Genomic DNA, 14,946 nt, shown 5'->3' with positions numbered 1-14,946 from the left:
GATTGTAAACATTGAGAGTGGGCAAATTGTCCCAATACGTCGCGAGGTGATGATGGGGTCCTGACTGTTACATTAGAAGCGGTTGTTTCATATGACCTATGGTTTTGACATGTATTCTTTGGTATGATGGGGTCCAATAATCACTTGAATGTGCTTCAAGCGTCTCCGTTATTTAACAATATTTTGCATGATAAAGCACCTGACATGTGATACGTTGTGAATGAAAATGAATATAATTATGAGTATTACTTAGGTGATGGTATACATCCAGAGTATGCTACAATTTTTAAGTCATATTCATTTACATCCGATGAAAAATGAAAATTGTTCAAGTTAGCACATGAATCTGCAAGGAAGGATGTGGAACGAGTGTTTTGGAGTCCTAAAACAAAAGTGACACATAATCAAACATCTAACACGAACATGGGATATGAAAAAACTAACGACATTGTTGATTGTTTGTGTTATTTTACATAACATAACAATAAAAGAAGAGGATAGGGCTATTTGTTCATATATCGGGAACGACATACTTAATCCACCTGCAGTAATACAAGTTGGTAACCCGACATAGTTTTTTAGGTTTTTGGAAATACAAAACCGTAAAACACATCACAATATACATCATGATTTAACCGAGCACATATGAGAAAGACAATTCCAAGGGAAAAATGATGATGAAGACGAAGAGGATGAATGCAGTGACAATGAGGCAAATAAGTATGGTGACGACCACGAGTAGTGTTTCTCAATGGTTTTTTATGCTTTAAAATTTTATGTTTTTTAAGTAGTGTATTGTTTTATTTTTTTATGTTTTATGTTTATTTTAGTAATATAGGTTTTAAATTTCTATGTTTTTAATTAATTAAATGTGATTTTATTTTTTTGTGTTTTCAAAAAATTTATTTATGTTTTTATTTAATATAGTGTTACAAAAAATTAAAAAAGTTAAAAAATTAAAAAAAGAATATTATGTAGTGGTAACCATTTTCAATGTTTTATGGTTGGTGGTGAAGCTGACATGCACAGAAGTGACAACACTTTTTCGGTGGGTTAATGGTGACCACTTCGTATTATCGTATAGCCTAATAGAAGTTGAATTTTGTTGATGAATTATAAAACTTAGGCATTTTTTTATAGATGGAAAAACTAACTATTTCAGCAATTTTTATAAGTTTTGCAACTAGAAAGTCATGAAATCGAACGAAAATTATATATATTTTTTGAACTTTTTCTAAAAAGTATATAATGATAAGATTTTTCAAACTAAACATAAAGTGATTTTTTTTCAAATATTTATATCTTAATTACTATACCTGATTATATTGCCACACCACTTGGTTGAAAAACTCCTTGAATTTTCTTTGCATAACATGTCGGTAGCATAATCTACCATTATTTTATTAACAAGAAGACAATTCGAACTTGATTATTGAAAAGAATACCCACCACCCCCCTCAAAATCCAACCACACAATCGCATAATTTTCTTCATTCTTCAAAATCAATACACACTCTCCAATTTTCCTCATTTTCGAGCTCGATTTCTCCAAAGATTTCATTGAATCCAAACACCAACATTCTACAGCAGTTTCTTGGACTCTGGTGATTAAAAAAAAAAGGTAAGAAAGGACTACACTTTCTACTCAATCTTTGATGCTTTTCTGCTTTATCCTTTTCCTGTGCAATCGACTTTTAACAATTCATGGGTTTTTTATTTTATGATTCAAAGGGATCTATATCTACTACCGTTTTAGCTTCTCTTTTTCCCTGTTTTTCCTCTCTTGGATTCTGAGGTTTTGTTCTTTGAGGTAAAGTAGTTAACTTTATTGGAATATGCTTATTGAATCGAGTTTTGTGCTATCCTTTAGTCAAAATAGGGTTTATGTTCATCCAATAACTATTGGGGTCAGTACGTACTTGAGCTCTGACAATATTTCGCGGGTCTCTATATATATGCATGTGTTTACAGTTTAGGTGATCTAAATTAGGGTTTTTGCTTCCCCTTTTTGAGAATTCTGTTTCCCAATTGAGAATCCAGGTTAGATTTTTATGTTGATCATGAAGTTTAATTATTTGAATTGTGTGTTGTTAACTATGATTACATTTTTTTGGTAATTGATTGGCTGCATAATCTGTTGCGTTCTTGAATCATGAATACTTTTGTAGTTTTCTGTTTATCAACATATGCAAAAGGCACACGTCATTGCTCTGTAATTTCATGATCTGAAGAAACAGTTTCTTGATTATTATGTTTCAATGTTTTCCAGGTGTAATTAAATTCATGGAATCTCCACAATCTGTTGTATCACCATTGAAGAACTCATCAATTTACTCCGACCCAAAAAGCCATAATCTCAATCAGTCCCCAAAAAGCCCTGAATTCACATCAAAAAAACCCGACCCATCCCTTGGTGTTCTCGATATCTACGTTCATCAAGCTAGAGACATTCAAAACATCTGTATATACCACAAACAAGATGTTTATGCCAAAATTACCCTCACTACCAACCCCGAAAAATCCGTCACCACAAACACAATAAATGGAGGTGGACAAAATCCCGTTTTCAACGAAAAGGTTTCAATCGATGTCCCCACTCTTGACACTTCAATCAAATGTGAAATATATATGTTAAGCCGAGTCCGGAATTACCTCGAAGATCAATTGCTAGGTTTCACTGTAATCCCACTTTCCGATGTTATCTTCAAGAAAGTCGAGAAGGAGTTCTCGTTATCAACGAATGATATTTTCCACTCGCCTTCCGGTTTCGTTCATCTCTCTTTGTCATACAACGGAGTGTCACCGGATGTGATTGAGATTCCGATTCCGATTCCGTCATGTCCAGATTCCGACACGCTGGTTTCCGATTTGGATAAACTCGAGTTTCCGGATCCAAAAATTGCGAATGAAAACGAGATGATGGTGTCGGAATATATCGGGCTTAGTTCAGAGAGCTTAGTCTCGTCTGATACAGATGATCAGACTAGTTCGGAAAACGGTGCATCGTTTGGGTTCGATCATGGGATCGAAACCAAACCTGAGTCACCTCCAACAAGTGTCTCGACTAATGGGTCTCAATGTGATTCCGTTCCTTTTGTTGCCGATAAACTTGAATCCGGAAATCAAGAATCGGAATCGGAATCGTCTCTTAAAGATGACCCGGTTAAAGATGGGTCGGTTGGTGACGTGGCAAACAAGCCTGTGGGTGTGGTGAATCTTGAGATGGATCAAAAAGTGGTGCAACAAGATTTTGTGGATTTGTACATGAAGAGTATGCAGCAGTTTACGGAGTCGTTGGCGAAGATGAAGCTGCCATTGGACATGGAGAACGAGAAGACGAGTTCGGGAGACTCGAGCTCGGATCAAAACTCGGGAACACCAAATGGGACCCGCCCACGAGTTTTTTATGGGAGCCGGGCGTTCTTTTGAAGTGATAGATGATTTTATGCTCCAGTCATCCGATATCATGAATGCTCGGATGACTGGAGCATAAATGCCGACGCAATTTGGAGGTGATAGTGAGGGATTTAGATGATTATTAGTGTTGTTTATGTATGGAACATCGTGTTTTTCGTCTCATTTTCTTTTGGTTATGTTGTTGATTGTATTTTCTTTAGTTGTTATTTATTTTAAAAACGTTAGTTTTTTCTTCAAGTTTGAGTTTATCTGTCATATATATTTGAATTGAGACTGATATGACACTATTAGGTTATTTTTAGTTGATTTTAGGATCGTCTTGATTAAGATAAGTTTCCGATTTCGATTAGCTCGAAAACTCGACATGTTTATATATTCTATTTATTTACAATATTGCCACGCATTTTGCTTGTAATCACATTTGCTTCAAATGCCTTGTTCTTTCATTTTGATGTTGATTTCAAACCCGATCATTTGAACGTGAGGTTTTCCGGTTGTATTCTATGAATTTCTTGTTCACGGCAGCTTCTCCAATTCGAGGAGTCTTGTGTGATTACCTTTCACATCATACTTGTTGAAGATAGTTGTGTGAGTGTGTTAATCATTTACTTTCTCACTCAATCTTTAGTGTATCTTATTTATATTTCATATGATACTCTTTAATAATGATGACCAAGTAACAATTGTTGGAAATCTAAAATTTGGGGTTTGTGTGAAATGTTTGGTACAAAGAAATGAGATTGATATTGATACAACAGAGATTCCCATATATTCGTTTTCAATTTCAATTTTCTATACAAATACATTCTAAAATTTTGGTAAAAGTATTATATATAAATACATAAACTTGATAAGAGTACACGTATGGGCCAAAGACCTGCATTATTACCGACGTGTAAGCCTCATAACGGCGTTATAACGGGGGAATGTCGCGGAAATGAGATGAAGAAATATGCTTATTGTGAGACGGTGTTCAAAAAATTCCACACTATATTGAAGAAAAAACTGTATTGCAATACGGACATGCTAAGTAACAAATGGAAGCGGTGCACATAATTCAATGATATTTACAATCGGCTTAAGACGCAACAACAAAGCGGAACCAACAACTTTGATTTGTTCAAAACTGCAAAAGAACAATATCGGGTCGAGATGAGACATGTGTTCGAGTTCGAGAAAGCGTGGGAGTTGGTGCGATTTGATCCAAAATGGCTTAAAACCCCTACATCGTCGGAGGTTCAATCCAAAAGGTCTCGAAATTCGAGCTCTGTTGACGTATCGGACTCACGGACTCACACCGCAGACTTGCATTGACCTAAATGGTGACACCGATGAGATCCCGGATGATATCGAGGAGATCTCCCCACCACGACGACTATCCGGACACGACAAATCAAGGCGAGTTGCAAGACATGCAGAGGAGGTTGAGGCGAAAGCAAAAGATGCGATGGAATTAAAGGGAAATTCAATGAGCACAATTTATTACAAAAAGAAAAAAAAATGAGTTGAAACGTCGCCACTTGGAGTTCTCATGGGAGAAGCTGAAGCAAAAATAGAGAGAACTAATGACATAACGGTTATTAATTCTTCGAACTAGCGATGAGAGTTTGGTGCCTCAAGGTCTAGCGGTGCTACAAGTGATGAATGATTAAATTAGGAAGAAGTATTCGGGTTAATTAGGATTAGTAGTAAAATGTTATGGTTTTAGGTTTAATTTAAATGTTATTTGGGTTAATTAGGACTATGAAAAAATATTGTCTTTTAAAATTAATGTTTTTTTTTATTGTAATATTAAATTTAATGTTATAAAAATTATTATAATATGAAAACCATTTTCTTGTTTGATGATATAACATCATTAAATGTAAACATAACGTGACATCAAATTAGTAGTACATCTATTTGTGCACGTCCAATACTCTAAACAAATGAAAAAAAATATAATAATAAAATAATTTTTTATATTTTATTCTTATTATTCGTTTGTCCATGTTAAATAATGAAAACTAGGAAAAGGACGGGTGAAAGTTTAGTGGCAAAAATATAAAGAAGTAAAAATAAAGTGTCGAAATTATAAAGAGGAAAAGTTTGTTGAAACTTTAGTGGCAAAATTAGTAAAAGTAAAGTATAAAAACTATAAAGAGAAAAAGTTTGTTGAAACATTAGTGGCAAAATTATAAAAAAGTAAAAAATAAAGTGGTAAAATTATAAAAGAATAAAGAAAAATGGTTTTAAAGAAGTAAAAGTGAAAGTTTAGGGACAAAAATATGAAGAAGTAAAAATAAAATGGTAAAATTATAAAAATGAAAAGTTTATTGAAACTTTAGTGGTAAAATTAAAAAAAAAGAAAAAATATAGTGTTAGAAGTATAAACATGGAAAGTTTGCTGTTGAAACCTTCCATGTGTTTTAATATATATATATATATATATATATATATATATATATATATATATATATATATATATATATATATATATATAATGTTATATTTAATAAAAATAATAATATTTAAAAATATTTGTCATATTTAACACGAATAAAAGATTAGATATGTTAGATAAGAAGGAAAGTTACAAGATATTTAATTTTTCAACAAATAAATAATAGTGTATAGATACAAATATAACATGATTCAAACCAACATACCCTAATCTTTTCAATGTCACAGAGGTACCTCGACTATTTCATTTGCTCTTGTATACATATGACGTCTGCAAACCCAAGCAATCTGACCATCATCCCTATATCTCACTCTCCACAACCCAAACTTCTCAGCAATATCTTTTCCTGTGGAACATCCCCTTTCCCTCAAAAAATCCACTACCCATTGCTGCGCCGCCTTCATATCTTGCTGAACATTCGTCGACCTCCCTCTACTCCGGCCGGCCACCGCCGCACCTACTGCCCCAAACGCCCCAGCTGTAGCAGCAGCACCGGCAGCCCCCAACATAAGCGGGTTTCCGGCCAGATGCGCAACTTCTTTACTCAAATCCGGTATCATCTCCCCCATTCCTGCAGCTATATGAGCTCCTATTTTTAGGGCAAATGTCAAAAGCTTCATGAACCCTTTCATGTATGGAGCCACAGACATCACAGCTCTGTTATCGATCTGCATCATCTCGCACCCCATTTGATCTTCAACAACATGCATTTCGCCTTTGAATTCGCACAACATGTGAAGCCGGAGAGCAGTCATCCCGGAGATCATGTTCGTGACTAATCTCCTCGAGTAATTCTCAGTTCTAACAAAATAAAACATATTCGGTACTTTTCTTTCTTCTATCTGAACGTTAAAATTTGCTAAGTAGTTAACCTTACGATGGAGCTCCGTCAATAGCCTATGTTCGTAGTATCGTAACCCTTGGATTTCTTGTTTCAAATCCCTAATTTCCTGCTCGATTATCTTAAGTCTATGAATCACTTCTTCTACCCCTTTCGCAATTCCGGCAAACGACGGGTCGATTTTTCCGGTTTCATCGTGAATCGGTTCATCCGAGTTGTTTTCCGTCGGCACTTGTAACTCCATAGCCAGATCGTAAAGGTCATGATACCTCCGATGAAGCACTTCTCTGAAATCATCATCCGATAATAAATCCCGCGCAAAGTCAAACCCAGCTCTGACCACCTGCCGCCCCGAGTCAAACACCGGTGTCCAGGTATGTTGATAATCATACATTCCGTCTGCCGGAACTGAGAGCAAAGCCTGTTTTAACTTCGCGAGTGGGACAAATTGGGTTTTCCGGTGACGTGGGGGTGTGAGATTTTTGACACATTCTGGACGAAGGATGTTTTCAGTCAATGTTACACCATTACAGAGGCTTTGGATTGCTGGGTATATAAGCTCCCGGAAGAGCTTTAGGGTTTCAGTTAGGTTTTTGGTGGAGCAAGCAAGAACATCAAGATAGTACCCTAGTTGTCCTCCAAGCTCCACCCTGATATGAACTCCATTGATGTTTATCAAGATGAGGGATTTTTCTAGACTGTATGTTGCTCCATGATGACTCTTGAGTCCAATGATTTTGTTGTGAAGGTGAACCTGTTTTCAGAAGTACCTTTCTATTATTAGTAAATAAATTGCTATTATAGGTAAGAAATCGTAAGTGCATATCTATTATTTGTAAATAAAACGTAACATATTGCTATTATTGGTAATTTTGTACCTGTAATCTTGGGAAGAACCCTGGAGTAAGAAACATGTGACTCGAATCATGACATTCAAGATGTCTTCCTACAAAAACACAATCAGATGTAATCAACTCCCACTTTGGTGTTCTTGTTCTACTTTCTTCAAGAAGAGAAGGAATCAACAACAAAGATTCTTCTTCATATGGATCTTGTTTGTAGCAAAGTTCAAGCTTTATCATCATCTTCACCAAATCACTTGCATCCAAATTCTCAAAAATCCTTGACCCCATCCCCGGAATTTGACTATGTAAACTTCCTTTCAAAATCTTCTCAAAATCTTTCCTACTCACAAATCCTCCATAGTTTTGTTCATTACAACTCAACTTTCTAACAATCTGACCAATCACTTCTCCACAAAACCATTGGAAATCCAAAATCAAGAACCCTAATTCTTCAAAATATATCACCTCTCCAATACGATGAAGACACATGGCGATTGCCTTTCTTCGTGTCTCCATTTTCTTTATCATTTGATTGTTTCTTGATTGGACTCGTAGAGATGGAACCCTAATTTGGCACAAATCGTTGAATTCTTTCCATTTCATGGAGGGTTTCTCGTGGTTTTCTGACCTCCAATCTGATAGAATTTTTATGAGATCATTACAGAGTTCATAGACTTTTGGGACTTTTTCTAAAACGGTTTTGCTAGTTTTGCGTATGTGATGTGTGAGTTTACTCACTGAGGCAGATGATCTTGCATCAACTGTGAACACTGTTGGATAAAAGTCGACATATCCTTGGAATTTATCTCTCAATCTTTGAAGAACATTCATTGTATTTTGGATATCTGTTGAAAAACAGATTTTAAATATCTTTAAAATTACATTATTAAAGGGGTCTATGAAAGTAAAAGACATCGAAAAAATGATCACCTGTTAATTGATCAACCTTGTCATAGTGTGTTAACACCATAGTCACATTGGGTAGGATCATGCATTGTTGAGATGATGTTCTTGAGTTAGAAACTATGAACCTAAGCCAATATTGAAGCTCTTCTTCTAACTCTAATGGTGTTTTTGGTTCTTTGTTATTTGGTTTATGGAACAAACTTGAAACAATTACAAAACATGAAGCGCTTCCATGGTTTGGAAACATGAGATCATGAAGGGAAAAGAATTCGTGTTGACCTCCTAAGTTCCATATTGAAAACTTTGTATCTTCATCTTTGAATGTTTTTACTTTCATCCCGGATGTTCTAATTGCTTGTTCAACTGGATTTACTAATGTTTTCACGTGTTCGATGTATGGTAGCTTTGAAGAAGAGAAATTTTGTGATATGGAATTGCATAATGTGGTTTTCCCTGCATATACAAAATGAACGGATAAAGTGCTTAATAAATAAATAAATGATTTGTCTTGAGTATGTAGTGAGGGGTTGTATGTTTTTTTATTTAATGGGCATAATAGTTTAAGGAGAAATTAAATATCATCCTACCTTTGTTCTTACAAATCCTCCTACTCAATTAAATCAATACATGTGTCATATTAATATACTAAAATTACATTAAATGTTACACATGTCACTATTTAATTAGATAGGAGGATTTATAGAAACAAAAAGTAGGAGGATATTTAATTTCTCTAGTTTAAGTACTTGATATGGACAATTATTGTTTTGTTTTTCCTTAATTTGAACAGAATGATCGAATAGGTTAAGCAAAAAAAATGGCTTAATGTATTAAGAAATTAACATTTCACTTATTTTTCCATTTTTTTCCCTCTGAACTTTTCACATTGAAATTAAAATGGTTGAATATCGTGAAATTTGTGTTTTTTACTCGATCTGAACAAGCTGACTAAATTGGTTAAGCCAAAAAAATGGCTTAATGTATTAAGATACTAAACTTTTACCTATTCCCCCTTTTTTTTCCTTCACGTTAAAATTGAATTGAAATTGATGAATATTGTGAAATTTGTTTTTCAAATTTGTGTAAATGACAATTTTAACTACTCTTTGTTAATATGGTTTATATATATAATGGTTTAACACACATCGGTAACTCTTTAGCGGCTTTAGGGTTTGAATTTGTGTAAATGACAGATTTACCTTTTTTTTTTTATTAGAAATACATTTGAACACTACTATGCTGACATCCTAAACATGCAGATTCAGGCATTTTATCAACTATATAATGTGCATTTCAAACAATTTGATTCAAGCATTTTATCAACCATATAATGTGCATTCCAAACTGTATAATGAACTTACCAGCAAAATCTTCTCCGCAGATGAAGACTCTACAGCTCTTGGGAACAGTCATAGGCATATCCTTAAGCAAATCAACTTCAACTTCAGGCTCCGATTTTGCATTTTGACCTAATTTCAAATGTATTCCTTCCGCTTTTCCAGAATTCTGAAGTGGGGTTCTCGCAAGATCAATCTCTTCAATCCATGGATTCACCTGTAAAGTCTCCATTATCGTCTTCAACACTAAATCACCATCAACCCCTTTACAACCCTGCAACGATAAACACTTCAAACTAGCATTTCTCTCCAAGTTCTTGAAGATTCTGATTATATCTTGTGGTTTCAAACTTTGATCTTCATATATCCCTAATCTTGTTACACTTTGATTAGTGTTAATCATCTGCAAGATCGCTATCAGTCCATCCCTCCCTATCTTCGTTCTTCTCCCCCCAAATGTAATCGATTTTAGGGTTACGTTTGCTTGAATTTGAAGAGTCGAAAACCTAGTCAATGGACAGAGCAAGTGTTCGACACCGATCCCGCCAAATCGGTTATCATCTACACGCAAGCTTTCCAAACACCGGTTTTTGAAAAGTCCGGCGGCGACGTAAACGACTCCCTTGTCTTTCAAGCAGGTTTTCGAGAGGTTTACTTCTCGTAAACTCCGATTCTGTTCTAGAACCCACCGGAATTCCTTGGCCCACCGCGATTTCAATCGGACGCCGGTTAGGTCCAGAGATTTGACCGTCGTGTTCCACCCTAGAGCACCGGCAACCCTACATGCCCCGGAAGTGCTCAGGCGGTATATTCGTAGCGTTTGGCTCTCAGGTGCGAATTCAACAATTTTTGAGCTATTGTTTCTATTGCGTTCGCTACTCCATAGATGAACTTCCATCGACCTGTTTCTCGCGAGTACTGCTGATATTAATGGGGTGGCGGTGATTGAGTTCGAATCGAAAATGGTTAAGAGCTTCAATGTTGAATTTGCTTCGATCATTTTCGAGAGCTCTTCTGCTCCCTTTGATCCGATTGAATCTTCCCATATCTGCAACTCTTCTAAACAGGAATTCACCTTTAAAGCTGAAGCAATGAGAGTAGCTCCAAACGAACCAATTCTCGATTCCGACAAAATAATCTCTTTAATCGATTCATTTTTCCTCAGCATCTTCGATAATTTCCCCATGCAATCGGCATTTAACCTATTCGATTTGAATGCAAGTTGCTTTACATTTTCAGAACCATCGAGGAGAACCTCGAGACTCGTCATTTCCTCCATCTGCCATTCAACTTGATAAAACTCCACATTTTGCAGCAAATTTTGTTTCGAAGATGTTGATAGGAGTGTGAGGATTTTGGAAAACTGGAAATGGGAATCGCTTGAAATGTTTATATGAATCGAATCTTGAGTTTCTTGATGACAACATGATGTTGGTTGAGAAAGATGGAAAGAGATGCTTTTAAGATTGAGACTTTCAGTTTGAATTGATTGAAAAAGCCATTGAAGATCTTTTAAGCTCTGGTTTGATGTTGATGCCATTGATGATGAAACTGTAGTTGCTTCATGACATAAAAAATCGTAAACCCAAATAAGGTTTTTGTCAATATGATTTCTTTCGGTGGAAAATAGGATTTTACTTTTATTAACTTTAACTTTAATTGTTTGCTTTTTTTTTTTTGAAACTTTGAAAAGCGCATCAATTATTTCTCCCACTCATTATTTTTTTATTTTATTAATATAGGGACGATATAGAAAGACGGATAACGACTTTTTGGTTTTAAAAAGAAAAAGGAAAATGATAAGTAAGTTTTTGTACATAGTAAATTTATTTAATATGAAACCCATGATGTTTTTTTTTTTTTTCTTTTAAATATTTTTTTGCTTTCTTGAAAGCATGTTTTCTTGCAAAGAAATGATACATTCCTTGATGCTTGGATGATGGATTTTTCAAAGCATTGATACCATTCTTGATACAGTTGAATTCTCTTACTATGTAGTTATGACTTGTGAAAACAGAGAAATAAATCAATTTAGAAAGACTATGGTAAGTATGATCAGAACATTGGTAATTGCATTTTATATTTACCATTTCTTAATTAATTGAGGAAAACGCAAATATAGCCAATATTTATATAAAACATTTCAAATAGTAACAAAAAGAAATCCATAAAATAACCTCTAATTTTGCAACAAGTCAACCTAGATTCGATAAAAACTTATCAAATACAATCTCTCAATGTCAAATTACATTACTCAATGTGAAATTGTTCAAAATCTTCACAAAAGGAATAAAAAAAAAGGTAAAAGTTGTTATTGTTGTACGAATCTTCAAAAACCAAATTTCGTTACACAAAACATATATACATAGTGCAAAAATGCATTGTTATGTTGAGAGCGATTTTCAAGAGGAGGAAAAACTTGGTGTAAAAATGAAAAAGGTCTAAAAATGCCTAGACATTGTAGAAATAGAAGAAAATTTTGTAACAAATAAATAAATAAATAAAATCGTATACAAGAATACAAGATATCTATTTGTTTTTCTCTACTTATTTCAAGATAAATGAGATAATGAGTAAAAAATCTTCACTTCCAAAAAGCCCCACCCCATGCCCATAAGTCAGAAAACTGGGCCATGTGCTTGAAATTGAAATGGAGACATAGACATGGACATAGATGCGATTGTTTGCAGGATATTTGACTTTATGGATTAAGCAATAACTTTTCTTTCCTTCCTGCAAGTTATACTGTAAAAAAAATCAGAAGAATCACATATGCATTGATAGACGTAGGGTATGAATTACTCCATTAGCTGGGCCAATTGAGCCAGGTAGAGTCTTTTCATAACACGTTTTGGTCATTTTCTTTGTTAACTTAAGAAAAAAAAAGTTTGGTTCGCGATCTTTAAGCAGGATAATATCGTAACTCTATAGGTATTTGAGAGAACGATGGATATACTTGAAGAAATCGAATAAAAAAGTAGTAAATTACAAATTTCTTTCTCTATTGTTCTTGAAAAGTTATGGACTCATTCAAGATGTTTTAATATTTTCATATGAGGCCCCTAGATTATAGTTTCATTGCTGCGTTTGGTCCTTATGTTGTCTGACTGAACGTTTCGGCCATTAAAGTCCATGTAAAATGTTTATTTTGTTATTTTGTTCTTTCATCTACTTCATTTCTTTTTCTTTCTGCTTCATAATCATTTTCATTGTTCTTTATCTTCAAAGAACCCTAAATTTAAAGAAAATTCTATAAAAAAAACTCAAATTTGAAACCAAAAAATATCAACCAAGCAAAATCAAAATTCGTCAATTAGAATAACTAGGTTAAACATATGATTTTAAACTAATTTCCCAAAATTACTCCATTAGTTGAACACACACACCACATGAGAACAAATAATAGCTCGGCATATAAATGAAGCTTTTAAAAAAGTTAGGATACAAGATGATGAAGATGAACACAAATTGGCTTGTTATTAAGAGTTTTTCTACATATGAGATATGAAAGCGGGGTAACAACCCTTTAAGCCACAAAATGGCAACTCCCATCAACTATCTTCATCTTAGCTTTCATCAACATGGCCAGACGACTTGCATCCCTCCCTTGCAACACCTACCTACATACAATCCTTGATTTTGTAGCGAAAATGGTATAGTGTATCCATGTATTTTGTAACCCCCATATATTATAAATGTTGTGTGGACATAATAAAAACCTATGTTGGTTAGTATTTGTGGTGTTAGTTTATTAGCATTTAATTGTACAAATTATATTGTAAAGTTATTGAAATAGTAAGGAAATTGTGATAAGTCTTTAGAAACACTTCATAAATGTCACCAAAAACCATCATTGGAGAAACTACATGACGTGAATGGGATGGTATATGGTTCAGTGATCACCAGACATGTACTATGTATAGGTATGTTTGTGACACTGTTGTGTGCATTGTGATAATCAAGATTACAATAAAATATATATTGTTTGTATGTATTTATATTGATATATTTTTCATATTATTTGACCCTTTCAAACATACAATGATGGAAGTCTTGACATAAAATTTGAGGTGTCACACCATTTTTCTTATCGTTCCTTTGTCATCTTTACACTAATAATATTTCTAAAAAATTATACTTGTTTATTTAATATTAGACCATATATGTTAATCTAGATTACAATAAAATATATATTGTTTGTATGTATTTAAATTGGTATATTTTTCACATTATTTGGCCCTTCCAAACATACAATGATGGAAGTCTAGTGTCCCTTTGGTACAAAATTTGAGGTGTCACACCACCTTTCCTATCATTCCTTTGTCATCTTTACATTCACAATACTTCTAAAAAATTATACTTTTTTATTTAATATTGGACCATATATGTTAATCTAGATTACAATAAAATATATATTGTTTGTACGTATTTATATTGGTACATTTTTCACATTATTTGGCCCTTCCAAACATACAATGATGGAAGTCTAGTATCCCTTTGGTACAAAATTTGAGGTGTCACACCACTTTTCGTATCGTTCCTTTGTCATCTTTACACTCACAATACTTCTAAAAAATTATACTTGTTTATTTAATATTGAACCATATATGTTAATCTAGATTAAAATAAAATATATAGTGTTTGTATGTATTTATATTGGTACATTTTTCACATCATTTAGTCCTTCCAAACATACAATGATGGAAGTCTGGTATCCCTTTGACACAAAATTTGGGATGTCACACCATTTTCCATATCGTTCTTTTGTTATCTTTACACTCACAACACTTCTAAAAAATTATACTTGTTTATTTAATATTGGACCATATATGTCAGTTATGTCATTTTTATTAAGTTAATGGTAATTATATATAACATTAATTTTGGATTATCTTATGAATACTAAACTTCTGGTCACATACTTTAGAATTTGGTCACATTATTTTGAAGGGTTGTCAAGTTTAGTCCCTTGAAGTTGGTTGGCCAATGATTGGATGCATGTCTTGGACACATGTTATATTCATGTTCTCTTCTAGTTTATTCATCCTTCATCTTCCTTGTACTCTCTTTCTTCTTTGTTCTTCCACTATGCCCAGGTAATCGTGTTTTTTATGTGGTTTTATGCATGTCTATCGTTTAGGGTTTTTAGAGGTTTTA

The 14,946-nt window shown here is 33.9% G+C and overlaps 2 protein-coding genes across 4 annotated transcripts; one reads left to right on the top strand and one right to left on the bottom strand.

The window, feature by feature from the left end:
- Positions 1–1,402: 1,402 nt before the first annotated feature.
- LOC145072924 (uncharacterized) lies at positions 1,403–3,654 on the top strand. 3 transcript variants are annotated; one of them, XM_079019416.1, is made up of 2 exons: positions 1,403–1,621; positions 2,270–3,654. In XM_079019416.1, the coding sequence occupies exon 2, from the start codon at positions 2,284–2,286 to the stop codon at positions 3,427–3,429; it is 1,146 nt and encodes a 381-aa protein (XP_078875542.1). In that variant the 5' UTR covers positions 1,403–1,621; positions 2,270–2,283; the 3' UTR covers positions 3,430–3,654. The 3 variants fall into 3 exon arrangements, with proteins under 3 accessions (XP_078875542.1, XP_078875543.1, XP_078875544.1); XM_079019417.1 differs by lacking the exon at positions 1,403–1,621 and adding an exon at positions 1,660–1,810; XM_079019418.1 differs by lacking the exon at positions 1,403–1,621 and adding an exon at positions 1,857–2,040.
- Positions 3,655–5,989: 2,335 nt separating this feature from the next.
- Positions 5,990–11,409, bottom strand: LOC145077096 (tornado 1). The gene is made up of 4 exons (XM_079022877.1): positions 9,814–11,409; positions 8,477–8,905; positions 7,580–8,391; positions 5,990–7,455 (listed from the first exon to the last, which is right to left on the bottom strand). The coding sequence occupies exons 1-4, from the start codon at positions 11,327–11,329 to the stop codon at positions 6,082–6,084; spliced, it is 4,131 nt and encodes a 1,376-aa protein (XP_078879003.1). The 5' UTR covers positions 11,330–11,409; the 3' UTR covers positions 5,990–6,081.
- Positions 11,410–14,946: the final 3,537 nt, after the last annotated feature.

The sequence above is a fragment of the Lactuca serriola genome, chromosome 9 (genome assembly GCF_051521515.1).
Source record: "Lactuca serriola cultivar US96UC23 chromosome 9, Lser_US96UC23_V15, whole genome shotgun sequence".
NCBI classification, from domain to species: Eukaryota; Viridiplantae; Streptophyta; class Magnoliopsida; order Asterales; family Asteraceae; genus Lactuca; species Lactuca serriola.
This window is presented reverse-complemented; position numbering and strand designations above follow the sequence as displayed.

Excerpts from the sequence above, each read along its gene's own strand:
- LOC145072924 (XM_079019416.1), top strand. The coding sequence starts at position 2,284 with ATGGAATCTCCACAATCTGTTGTATCACCATTGAAGAACTCATCAATT.
- LOC145077096 (XM_079022877.1), bottom strand. The coding sequence starts at position 11,329 with ATGGCATCAACATCAAACCAGAGCTTAAAAGATCTTCAATGGCTTTTT. Across the intron at positions 8,906-9,813 it reads CTGCGGAGAAGATTTTGCTG|GGAAAACCACATTATGCAAT; the intron begins GTAAGTTCATTA and ends TTGTATATGCAG. Across the intron at positions 7,456-7,579 it reads GGTTCTTCCCAAGATTACAG|GTTCACCTTCACAACAAAAT; the intron begins GTACAAAATTAC and ends TTCTGAAAACAG.